The sequence below is a fragment of the Parasteatoda tepidariorum genome, chromosome 2 (genome assembly GCF_043381705.1).
Source record: "Parasteatoda tepidariorum isolate YZ-2023 chromosome 2, CAS_Ptep_4.0, whole genome shotgun sequence".
NCBI classification, from domain to species: domain Eukaryota; kingdom Metazoa; phylum Arthropoda; class Arachnida; order Araneae; family Theridiidae; genus Parasteatoda; species Parasteatoda tepidariorum.
This window is the reverse complement of record NC_092205.1, coordinates 24,938,160-24,951,437: the sequence shown is the minus strand read 5'-3', so window position 1 is coordinate 24,951,437 and position 13,278 is coordinate 24,938,160. Positions and strand designations below refer to the sequence as shown.

Below are 13,278 nucleotides of genomic sequence, written 5' to 3'. Positions count from 1 at the left end.
ATAACCAATTAGAATTGAGTCCAAGTAATATAAGCCTGAAACAAACTACCGTTAAATAGTTTTGTAGAGGATAAAAATTAATCCTAAAAAATTCCTAAGAGTTGTATTTGACAAAGACTTTCGAAAATTGACAAATACTTTCGATATTTGGCTAAGTTACTGGCTAATGATTTGCAATCCTTAGTGCGGGTTCTGAATCACTGTTTTTATTTTTGGTTAAACTTCAAACTAGCCCTCATTTTTTTTTAAATAATTTGGTGGAGGAATGAAAGATGAGATAATGTTCTTTGCTCTTGTTACTTCTTATTTTGTGTTTAAATCAAATAATTTTTATTCTTTATAGCTTTTAGAATTGTTTAAGGAAAGAGAAAAAAAATCCTCACAGATTGACTGCAAACAATCCAATAACATAAATTTAGGTTGTTAAGGTAGTTAAGGTATTTTAAACAGATTAAAACAAAACTTCTCAAAAAACATAAATATTACTCAACCCATAAGACCGTAATCTTCACTGTAAAATCATAGTACATATTTAGGGATGTAATAGTTGGCATCCTTAACCATAAGAAGAAAAAAAATTAACCTAACAAAAAAAAAATTAAATAATTTTTCAGTTATCAAATACATGAAGAAAAAACGAAAGGGAATATTACACCCAGTGTTCGCCCTAAGCATTTTTTTACGGGCCGCCTGCCCTGTTTGCCCTTTGATCCCAATAAATGTGCCCTTTTTTGTAAAAGTAAGCTGTCAGCCCTTAAAAACAGTCGTTTTATTCTGATTCCATTTTTAATAAAATTAATTCATTGTTTAAATAATAATCACACCCTGGAAAAATGATCCATGTTTAGAGGTTAAATTGTGATTATTATTACAACCATTTACTTCATTAGGATTATTTTTAACTGGTTAAATTTTTATATGTATTTTTGAGGGGAGGGGGATACTAATATTTTTTTAAGTTATTTTAAATTTTAAATATATATATATATTTTTTTTTTGCACCTTTAAAAGTTCATTTTCTCATAATTTTTAATTTAAATTATAGAAAAAAAAGCCTTCAAGCTGTTTATCAATTAATCATTTGTTGTTTGTTTACTTTTTTTTTGAAAAAAAAAATATGTACAGAGATTACCTTTTAGCATGCCTTTAATTATTTTTATAATAAGAAAGAATTACTTTTTAAAATATACTCATGAGATAGTATGCGAGGGTAATTTAAAAATTGTTGAGGATAAAATTCATTCATTAAGTAATATTACACATTTTGATAAATATTTATAATGTTAAGATTTGCTTTCAAAACTTAAAGTGCTCTTTTCAGAGAGGAAGCACCCTGCCCTTTTTTTCTTTTTAGGGTGAACTCAGTTGCTGAAATCGTAGTCTTGGCCATAGATGGTACCACTGAATAACAAGAAATGCATTCTCTGCCTTAAAAATTTGCTTGGTTTCACCAAGCAGGTTTGCTGGTATTGGTAAGTGGCATTAGAAACAATAAATAAAATTGAATTAAAATTATGTTGAACATTAAATTAAACATTTTGAAACACATTCATTACCTTGCCAACTGATGGAAAACCTATTAAAGCCACACGGGCATCTCCTGATTTCATAACATCGAAGCCCTCACCCTGTAAAATAAAATAAAAAGTTAAACATATAAAAAACTACAAATGAAAACTTCAAAGATATTACTACAACCAGTAAAAAATAAAAAAGTAAGAAAAGTTTATTTTGGTTAAAAGCAAAAGTATTCATAGATAAATGAAATTAAAAATTCATGGTTGCCAGATTTAGGCCAGTCAAAAACCACAAAAGCATTTTTTTTTATTATTATTAAAAAAATATATATATGTGCTTAAAATAAAAAAGGCAGCTTTTATTAAAACCAATTACTTTTCAAAAATTTAGATGTAATGAAAGAAGCATAATGTTGTTAATTAATTACAATGGTGCAGATAATAAACAATATTTTTAAACTGCTTGGAATTATAATAATTATTCTGAATTTTTACAACCAAATATATTTTTAGTATTATTTTGAACAAATCTTGAAATTTAAGAAGAATTTCTGATAAAAATATATCGCACAATTTTTGAAAAATGATTACTTTTGAGTATTTTAAAGCATAGCAAGGATGTTTTGAAATGTGACCTCTGGAGATGGTCGCAAAGTAAATAGGATGAATTGCCTACTAACATTTCAGCTATTTATGTAATAAGTGCCTTTAAGAAGTATAAGGTAAGAAATAAATGTTAACTTTGAAAAAAAAATTCAGTAGTAAAATATCCTTAATACTAAAATTAAATTGAACAGTAAAAATTTAAATCGAGCGATCGTGTGCGATTTAGACAAACCACAAATATTTTGTTACTTGGTATATTACGCACTAAGGAAACTTTCAACTAATATTTTGATGCATTTTTAAGGAGCTAGTATGCTGATAGTTGAACATTTGGACATGTGCCCTGTTTTTAGTGGTTTTAAGTTGAATTGTTGAAAAGTATTAAGCCCTAGAGATAGATCTGCATCAATGCATCTGATATTTTATACTAAGTACTTGAGAGTGCTTTGTAGTTTGAATAAATACATGAAGAAAATAACAAGTACATTTTGACAGTACAATTTCAATTAATTTACTTCTGAACCGTACAATTTTTATCAATACAATTCTGAAGTATAAAGTTAACTACGAAAATAACTCCTAAAAAATCAAAAACTACTTTAAATATTATTCTCTAGACCTTAGATAAAATTCTAGATCATGTAATGATCAATCTCATATTGAATTATTTTCCATATCAATATCACTGAAGAGTAAATACGACTGATCATTCGAGAGAGATAAAAAATTTTCATTGTAGTACAATAGGGAACTGATTATTCGGAAAGATCGGGACTAATGCTATTCCGGATAACTGATTTTTCCGGTTTTCTGAATAGCTACAAAAAGCCGTTTTTTTTATTGTTAAACCCGACTAAAAAAATAAATATTAGGAAATAATCTTAAAAAGAAGAAAAAACAATGAAGTAATACAGTAATGATTATTTCCAAAATGATGGTATGGTAAACATCTTTCAAAAAAGAAAGAAAAATCCTAAAATCTTATGAGGAAAAAAAATTTTTTTTTTAAATGGCAGGAAAATTTAACGAATTTTGTTCCGGTTTCTTGGTTTTCTGATTTCCGGATAAAGGGTTCTGTACTGTAGTACATATTGTATTCTTCAGTTTCATTTTTTTTTTCAAGTAGAGGAGAGTTGGATAAAACGGGATAGTCGGACAAAACGGGATACGTCGCCTAGGGACCAGACTATTGCAGCTATCTAGCGGACAACGACAGAAACGTGTGATTCGACCGTGATTATATCATTCTCGGTGCGTCCCGCCTCGAGATCACTATTTGATACAAAGTTGTAGGTCTCAGAACTTTTTTACTCTATTTTTTTGCCATTTTCTACATTTACGTGAGTTGTTTTTTACATTGTACTGCCTACATAAATGGGAATAAAATTCCGGTGAGTATTAAATTTAATTAACCTGTTTATTTACTAATATTTTTATGTGCAGTCTATCTAGTTTTCTTTTCACATTTAGGCAGCAGTCATGTTTGTTTCAAAAAGTGTCAGAGTCGGACAAAACGGGACACTTGTGAGTTGGATAAAACGGGATAGAGTTTTTATGTCCCGTTTTATCCACCTACTTATTTATTGGATTATTACATTTTAAAATAGCCATATATTAATGTAGGCCTATTAATTTAGACCAATTTGTTTATATTAGCTATACATATTTTCGAAAAATTTAGTCTCTTTATATAGTAATGCAAAATTTGTTTATTAACGTTCATTATTAAGCATTTTATTTTCGACTCTAGGATTTCACATCTTTCTTTAGAACTAATTGTAATGTATTTCTCTGATGAAGACTTGAGCTTTTTTATATATATAAAGAATATTATTTATATATTTGCATTATTTATAATTTTATATTTATATAATTAAACATTGTAAACCCTATCCCGTTTTATCCAACCCAGGTATGCTAAAACGGGATATGTAAGAGTTTGCAAATTAATTTTTTTTTCTATTTCACATTCATTAAAATTAGTTTAAAATATGTTTTTTGTGTGCTTCAATAAATGTTGTAGCTACAAAAAAAATAATGTATGGTTTTCCTTAACAGATATTCCGTAGTAAATAAAAACAATAATGGTATCCCGTTTTATCCAACTCTCCCCTACAGTTAGTTTTAATCTTGGTAATTCTTTACTACCTTATAATTAAGAACAATGAAAAGTTCTTTGCTTTAGTTTAAAATAGCAAATTAAAAAGAAAAGAAAAACAATAACGAATGAGAAGCAAACAGAGGCGAAGCCTCCTAGTTACATCAAAAATAATAAATAGCATGAGATAATTTAGGTAATTATTTAGTAAGTTGTAGCTTATTTTAGTCACCTTCATTAAAATTACAAACAGCAAAGCAAATAATGTTAAAGTTTTTACTGACTTTTTCTTTTTTGCCAGTCGCTGGTTCCAAAAGTTGAGAACGGTATCTTGCTAGTTTAGCTTTCAGAACCCCCAGATGGTATTCAGTAGCTGTGAATATGAAAGAAAAATTGACTTTATAGCACAAGAATAAAAAAAAATTATGAAACAATGAATTCAATACTTACTTTAAAAATTAATTATGAAAATTTTTTAAAAAAATTAGGTTGAGAAAATGAATCACAAAGACTTTTTATAGTAAACAAACTATTAATAAATACAAATGTTTGTCCTACATTTTTCCAAACCAATCACTCTTGAAAAAGTTAATGAAGTGGGATTCTGGTACTAGACACAATTTTTTTTATCTAAAACTATGAGACTTCAAGTATGACCATCATCAATCTAAAACAGCCATTCCAATATTAGACACACTTTCCAAGTTAAGACACACAAAAACAAAGTTACAGAGATTTTTGGTATCATTAGTTGCTGCTATGTCATTAAGTTAAGAGTTTAAATGTCATACTTTCAAAACCTTTAAATCCTTTATACAACATCTCTTCATTTTTGTAAGCTAAAAACAAGAAATTATTAACTCGGTTCAGTTAGGAATTTTTATCTATTATTTCATCTTTCAAACATTAGTCAGGCATGCTTAGTGTAACTAATTTCTGTGATCATTCAAAAAAAAATTAATTAATAAAAATCTTAAAAATTTTTAAAACTTTTGCAAAGTACAATCAACACAAATGGTTCCATGGGATATCTGTATATCCGTACCTGTTCACTACAACTAATAGCGAAAATTTGAAAAAAATATAGCTATGTGTGTGCCATATTTTTTCAAGTAATTGTGGCCACTAGAGGAACATTTCCGTAGCATGATTTGTCATGCCAACTACAATCAATAAGGTGCCAAATGGATTTCAAACTGGCGAATCCTTTAAAAAGCCACATAGGGGTGTGCTCTCCTTCAGTGATTTTTTTTTTCAGCTACAAGCAGGCACAAATACAAAAAAATTATTATATGAATGATGTAAAAGACAGATATTGTACAAATAATAAAAAAAGCGTAAAAAATACGCAATAAAAAGTATTTCTTTTAATATCAGGCAATATTAATATTTTTATTTAAATGAACAGAATATTGGTATTAAAAGTTTACATTGCCAGATTATTTTCATTTATGCTATGTTGTTCATCACTTAATGCACGTTTATACTTTGAAAACGATCTTTCTACGTCTATGCTGTTTGTAGGCACCAACAAACATCTAATTGCCACTTAGGTGAATTTTGGATAGCGTTCTGTCTTTGATTCCAAAAGCTGGAGCAATTTCCCTTCATCAATGTGCAATACCTTGACCGTTGCTTTGTAGAAATTAAATTCACTTATCAATTCTTCGTCATCCTCAAACTTCAGGATTATGTTAAAAAATTTATGAATTGTCCTCATCATTTAAAATGCTTAAATATTTACATTGACTGGTATCAAAAACTTTGCCTGCTTTAGAAAAGCTTGAGGCCCATCTTAAAGAAATCACAAGAAGCTCAGGAATATTTGTCTGGATACGTACAAGGGCAGTAAAATTTCATTGGATAGTGCAATAGCTTGTATAACAATATTTCTGTTGAGGATTTGATTTATAACACTTTTTTCTTTTGTGATTCCTATTTCTTTTGTTTTCTTACTCACTTCAGGAAGGTAAACCTAATCAGTCTTATCACGCTCCCTAAATATAGGAAGACCACCTTAATTGACAAGATTGGGTTCATCTCTGAACTATTTTCTTGTCATTTTTCTATTGTTTCACTGCCTAAATGTCTAATCTATTTCACATGTTTAATTTAAGGCTTCAGGAAAGTAAAAAATTCTGTTATATAAAATTAATAAATTTAAAAAAATCTAATTTTAAGCAATTTTAGTGCAAATTGAAACATTTTGAGAAATTTGCGGATTTTAGAAAAAAGAGGACAATTTTGCGGTAATCATCCCGGAAATTCGCGTCAGGACAGATCCGCAGCCCTAGTCATACCCTTCGAGTTGGTCCCTTTCAGCGATGCTTTTTTTTTTTTTTTTTTTATTTCTCGCGGGTCGCTTCTCGAAAGTTACCAAGACTTGGCGATTAGTCTGCAACAGATCATGATTACGATAACAAGTGTCGCAGGAATACTGATGAAATATTATCCGTGCATTTATTTCTAAATAAAATAGTTTATAATAGACGAAACGTAATGTAAACTCCGGGATAGACTTTCACGTTATATTTAAAGTATGAATAATAAATATTCATTACAATGCTTAACATATGAATGCACTCGTGTAAAAGGCGAAAAATGTTTCATACATAATATAATCTATCTCAAACGATAAATTACCTTTATTTTTTTGGGTTCTGGATATTTCGCGTTCTATTTCACTAATTCGCTCAAGTATACCCATGGTTCACAAATTTAAAGAGTATAAAACGAACACGATATTTATTTAAAGTCTCTGAAACAAAAGTTTTTGTTTATTTAATTCTAATAAATGAGTTTGTGCATACTAGACCCCATAATTTTTTTTTGCTAATGCCAACCGCACCCGTTACAGTTTATCTCCCTTTAACCCACAAAAGCTATAAGCGCATTCATGAGGCATGGTGCTCTGAAACTTATCTTCCTGCGAAGCGTTTGTGTGTGTGTTTTGTTATTGTTGTGTTAACTATCTCAGTGAAGTTTACCAGTTATTTAAGTAGGTTTGGTAATTAAATTTTGTTTAACAGGCTTGTATCTTAATGAATTAGATTCATTGTTTCATCTTGCTTATTATAGTGTAGTATTATCTTATTTTTATACAGCTGGTCTGTGGACATTCCTGTTCCAGATCCTGATCACGCTAATTGCAATCGCATGCAGGAATATCTTCAAAAGGAAAGATAGATAATACAAATGTCATGTATATAACATTAGCGACCAGTGATTTTTAGGATTAAAGCTCAAACTCCTAGATGTTTTATTCTCCCTTTTTTTTTTAAATTTGCAAGCGTCATATTGATTGTAGTTAACTCCAAATCTCCACTTATCCTTACTAGAGCTATAATGTTTAACATTATAGTTAATTGAAATTTACCACTCTCATATTTTCCTCTATTCTGATTATTAATCTACATGTTTGAAATTTTAATTTAACATTATTGATATTTTACGTACAGCACATATTTAAAATATTAGCATATTTGTTTGATTAGCAAAATTTAAATTTAAGATTCAGCATGAATGTATTTGAAAAACTTTTATTTTATTTGTTTTATAGTTCATTTTGAAATATACACTATACAAGCATCTATTAAAAAAAGTGTAATCAACTTTTGAAACTTAGTTCCTTTTATTTGAAGAGGAAAAATGAAATTTGATATTTATGTTTTCAAAACTTGAGAAAGTAGATAGAAACAGCAAAGTTGTTATAATTTTGAAACTATGCTCTACAAAAATTTAATTTTACAAAATGACAGTCATGATTTTATAAAAAGGATGGTTTTAGCATGTTTTGATAGTGTTCTGTTGTTGCATTTTTTTAAAATAATTAATAAACCAGTAGTTTTAATTAGTATTAATTACTATTATAATTTTATGATCAATTATCAGGATAACAATTAAAACAGTTCATAAAAATATTTTTAAAGTAAAATCTATTGCACCTGTGATAGTTAAAGAACTAGAATTTAAAAACTCTATAATTCTAATATTGCCTGCTCCTAACCTTTGTAGTTTCAAATAAACTATCTCTAATAAGTAACATATTTTTTTGAATATATAACATGTATAATTATAATTAAGCATGTTTAATAATTATAATGTAAATTTATTTATTTTAAAACTTAGTTTAGATCATGCCTAAAGTTCGAAGAAGTCGTAAACCTCCACCTGAAGGCTGGGAGTTGATTGAACCAACTATTGATGAATTAGAACAAAAAATGAGAGAAGGTAATTTTTAACTCTATTTAAATTGTAATCTTGATTTAGGGAAGAAAGATTTCTGTATCATGCTCTGTGGCAGTATAATCGCCAAGTCTTGGCAACTTCTGGGGAAAATAAAAAAGCATCATAGAGGGAAGCCAGCTTGAAGGGCATAACTTCCAGCCAACCCTGAGCAAAACTCTAAAAAGAATTTTATTAAAAAAAAAAAAAAGCAATTTCAAGTTTGAAATCTATTTGGCCCCTTGGAGATTGTAAATACAATGTACAGAAACTCCGCCTGGTTTAGTTATCTCACTGGTTATCTCGAAGACCTCTTTATCTCGTAATTTCTAAAATTTTTTTACATTTACTCTCTAAAATCAATGTATTTTCCATGTTTATGTCGAAATTTTTTTCTTCAAAACCTCCGTTTCTTGAATTTCTAATAATAGAGCAAAAATGTCAAAACCTTTTTTATCAGTAAAATTCGTAGTCAGAGATGAATTTCGTGAATCCACAGGAAGTAGGGATGAACAGGTTGGGGTTTTTTCTAGGAATTTCAATCACTATCCCTGCACTTCCTTAACTGGAAAGGAATACAATGATTCTGGCAGTAAGTGAGCGGTTAATAAGTAGTGACCATCAGGGGTTAGCTTTTCAACATAGATAAAAAAAGCTAAGAATAGGAATTCATTTTGACCTCAAAATTGCAACCAATGGATCAAAAGATAATTAAGAGTTTTGAAGTGAACTATAGAAAACAGTTGGTACTCAAACTTGTAGATGTCATCGATGAAAAAAGTTAGACGCTATCAGAATTATTGTTTTGCTTGGAGAAATGTGTCTCTAAAAACTATTCAAAATGGTTTTAAAAGCTGGTTTTAAGAATAGCCGTGATAATGATGAATTAGAGATTGAAGACAGCAAAGAAGAAGAAAATATTAACATTGAGAATGCAGTGCCAGATTTGCCAGAATGGAATGCAGTAAAATCTGGATTTAATGTTGACCTTAATTTTGAAAATTTTTACAAGTGAACAACTGTCTGGCAACATGCGGAACATTGACAGATTCGGAAATCATAGGTAATGTCAAAGGAATATCAGATGAAGAGGAAGAAGCTGAAGATCATTTTGATGAATCAAAAGTGAATGCAAAAGAAGTGGAAAATGCTGTAGAATTCTTATAAATTACTCTGGAATCCCATGAAAATGTTGGCTATGAGAAATTAGCAATCTTTCTAACCTCAAAAGAATAATCGAAGTAAATAAAATTCAACATCAAAATTCTTGGGAGAAAAAAAATTTAAGTGTTAAATNAGCTGAAGATCATTTTGATGAATCAAAAGTGAATGCAAAAGAAGTGGAAAATGCTGTAGAATTCTTATAAATTACTCTGGAATCCCAGGAAAATGTTGGCTATGAGAAATTAGCAATCTTTCTAACCTCAAAAGAATAATCGAAATAAATAAAATTCGACATCAAAATTCTTGGAAAAAAACATTTCAGTGTTAAATGTATGTAAAAAAAACTGTTATGTAAATAGATGTAATTGGTATAATTAATTTAAAGAAATGATATTTTTCTACTGAAAACAATTAAAGCACTTTTAAGAGAATTTCTTAATTAAATTTTAGAGTACCTGTGTAACTCGAAACCTCTTTATCTCGACTTTTTCGCCTTTCCCGTGAGATTAGAGATAAACAGGTTGGACTGTACAATGTTTGTTCCAGATACTTCTAGTTTAGCTATTCAATGTTTTTGTTTGTATACACAAAAATCATCATTTTTTTTAAAAATTAATATAACATGAAAGTTGGTATAATGAAGACTCTGTAACTTATGTAATTTGCCTACACCAATGAGATATTTAGAGAATTCATTAGAAACATCAGATAACCTTGATTTCTAGTCAAGAAAAAATAATAGGGCGATGTTGGGTTTCCGAATTTTTCCGGAAGAAGCTTGTGTTGTTCAGTATACTGAAAAGAACCTAAGAATTGCTATAATTATTAGGATAAATATTATATCAATGATTTAAACTTAAAAAAATGTGAGTTAAAATAGAAAAAATTTATAGGGTAATCTGTTACTGTTTATTAAGGGTTTACTATTATAAATGTGATTTTGTAGTCCAGATTTCAATCTTGTAGTTGAGTAATAAAAATTATGGTTTTTCAAAATTGTTGTTCTGTTCAAAATAAGTTTTTTTTCCCTTCCCATACCAGAGTAATGTATTTCTATTGTTTGCAGCTATCTTATGATAATTGTTTTCTGCTCATTAAACAAGTAAAAAACAATAAATAACTAAAGTTCAATATAATAGGGAAATCTCTTTCTCCCTTTCAACAAACAATTCTTAGACTAAACATGGTCAAAAGCAAAAGAAATATTGAAAATTCTTATAAAAGTTGTTGGGCGAAGAAAACGACAAAAACTTCCATATATTAATGCTATTCAACTGGAAGAGTAGTTACAAATTTTAAAGACTCAAAAAAAAATAATTATAAGATCCCATAACCAAGCTGTAATTCTTATTATTAAAATATTTAATGCTATTTTTCTTTTTGAATTGTAATACTTTTCTCCAACTGGCAAAAAATGCATTCTCAAATTGATTAAGATTGTTGAAGATTTACTAATTGGACTTGTAATAAAGTTCATTAAACAATCTGCAATTCATGATTATACCATCTCTTCCAATTTTAGCTTCATTACATGTTTCATGTAGTAATGCAGTACCTAAAAGGGTTTGAAATTTTAATACACTTGCTCTCATTTGAATTTCGTATATGGTATTTTTTTTGTCTGTATGCCATTGTACTCAGATACTATCATTTTAATTTACAGACTTGTTATAGCCTGAATATTTTGTTGAAACAAAAGTTATGCAATAATTAAAGTTAATTTTAATGTTTGAAAAAAAGGAAAGGAAAAAAGATCCCTCCTTAAAAAAAATTATCTTAGGATTCACCAAAAAAATTTAAATCAGTTTATTTTGTTCAACAAATCTTACATTAAAATCATATTTTGTGTACAAATTAAAAAAATTTTGATTCCAATATCAGTTGATTTTTTTACTTAAGTTACGTATTCTTTGTAGCTGAAACTGAGCCCCATGATGGCAAAAGGAAAGTTGAATCTTTATGGCCTATTTTTAGAATCCACCACCAGAAGTCTAGATACATATATGATCTTTTCCACCGACGTAAAGCTATCAGTAGAGGTAAATAATAGTATAGTTTTATCTATATTTGATTATATAATTTGTAATTTTTAGAATATTCAATGGTTCATTCTGAGGAATATGCTAATGTAGAAGAATGCACGATCTGCTAACATCTGTCCCCAAACAGAAAAATAAATTGGGAAAAAATTGCATAAATAGCATAGTAAACATAAATTATTTTTCAGACTTATTTCCAGGAACTTTTTTTTGGAAGGGAGGAGAAATTATATTTTCTAACTTTGAAATATAGGAAGTTTATTTCAAGGTTTCAACAAATTTAAAATTTCTATCATTTTATATGTACATAAATTTTTAATTTTACTTTAGCTAAAGCATGTTTAAGACTCTATTTAAAAATTAATGAGAAAGAGAAAGTTTTAAACCTGATATAGCTTTATTACATAAAATTAAGCATGTAAAATTTCTTGTTAATGTTTATTTTTTCTTTAAAATTAGTTAATCTGTTATTTTCTATCTCAAAATTTCTTGTTAATTTTAACATTTTGCTTTATAATTTAAAAAAAAAATTTTTTTATCAGAAATATTTTACTTCAAGAATGTTTTTTAATTCAAAAATATTTTTTATAACAACCAAACTCGCTTATAACGGGTCCTGATTTCACCATAACCTACATTAAATGAACAAGTCTAAAATATTTGATTGGAGTGAATTTGGATTTTTCTTGGAGTATAATTTGCTTTTAGCAAGTAAACCCCTGTTTTAGATATTAATATTTTTGCGATTCATGAAATTTCTACAAAGTTCTACTTCTCCAGCAACTATTAATTTTATTTATAATTTGGTAAGTATGTATAAACTTTTATGCTTTCACTAAACCATATTTTACGAGCACTGGGTTAAAACGAGTAAATATTGACATCACAAACACTGCTTCCTTATTGCTGCTCATCGTAGACATTGAAACTACTTGTTTGTTTATCATTTATTATCCATATTTGTGTATATAACTAGTTTAGACATGCTTATTCAATTTTTACCACTAAGCTTAAATTTTTTTTTTAGATGTTTTAACCAGAAAAATTATGCATTATCCTAAATTAATTTTGGTAATTTACTTTAAGCATGATGTCATAATTGTCATTCTATTTGAATATCCTATTTTGTGGTAGTGATGAAACTTTTTATAAAAGTGGAGGGAATGATAATTTTAGCTATAAACATATTTAAAATCATTGTATTTCTGATTATTGATAGCAAGTTTGCACCACTGTTTTTTAAGAAAAATTCTCTATCTCATTGTCATTACTTTAAAAGCATCGCAGCCTGTCTCATTAATTTTTTTTTTCCTTGAGAAAATGAAGGTTTTATTTTTAGAATTTAAGGTTAAAGTGTGATTGTAATATAATTGTCATTTTATTTCCAGAACTCTATGAGTATTGCCTGAAGGAAAACATAGCTGATAAAAACCTCATTGCCAAGTGGAAGAAACAAGGTTATGAAAACCTCTGTTGCCTCAGATGCATTCAGACTAGAGACACTAACTTTGGTACCAATTGCATTTGCAGAGTACCAAAGGGGAAACTTGAAGAGGTAAGGAGTATCTTAAAGCACAGATGCAGCTATATTGGATGGTGCTATATATATATATATTGTAAAAAAAACTGT

At 28.3% G+C, this 13,278-nt stretch overlaps 2 protein-coding genes across 2 annotated transcripts in view; one reads left to right on the top strand and one right to left on the bottom strand.

The window, feature by feature from the left end:
- Positions 1-7,113, bottom strand: part of LOC107447869 (developmentally-regulated GTP-binding protein 2) — a 38,618-nt gene extending 31,505 nt beyond the window's left edge. Inside the window, exons 1-3 of the mRNA XM_016062905.4 lie at positions 6,865-7,113; positions 4,506-4,594; positions 1,557-1,628 (exon numbers count right to left, since the gene is read on the bottom strand). Of these exons, the coding sequence (XP_015918391.1) occupies positions 1,557-1,628; positions 4,506-4,594; positions 6,865-6,928 (225 nt within the window). The 5' untranslated portion in view covers positions 6,929-7,113. The remainder of the gene's footprint in view (positions 1-1,556; positions 1,629-4,505; positions 4,595-6,864) is intronic.
- Positions 7,093-13,278, top strand: part of LOC107447871 (BUD31-like protein) — an 11,693-nt gene continuing 5,507 nt past the window's right edge. The window contains exons 1-4 of the mRNA XM_016062906.2: positions 7,093-7,219; positions 8,350-8,451; positions 11,526-11,648; positions 13,037-13,203. Coding sequence (XP_015918392.1) covers positions 8,358-8,451; positions 11,526-11,648; positions 13,037-13,203 — 384 coding nt within the window. The 5' untranslated portion in view covers positions 7,093-7,219; positions 8,350-8,357. The remainder of the gene's footprint in view (positions 7,220-8,349; positions 8,452-11,525; positions 11,649-13,036; positions 13,204-13,278) is intronic.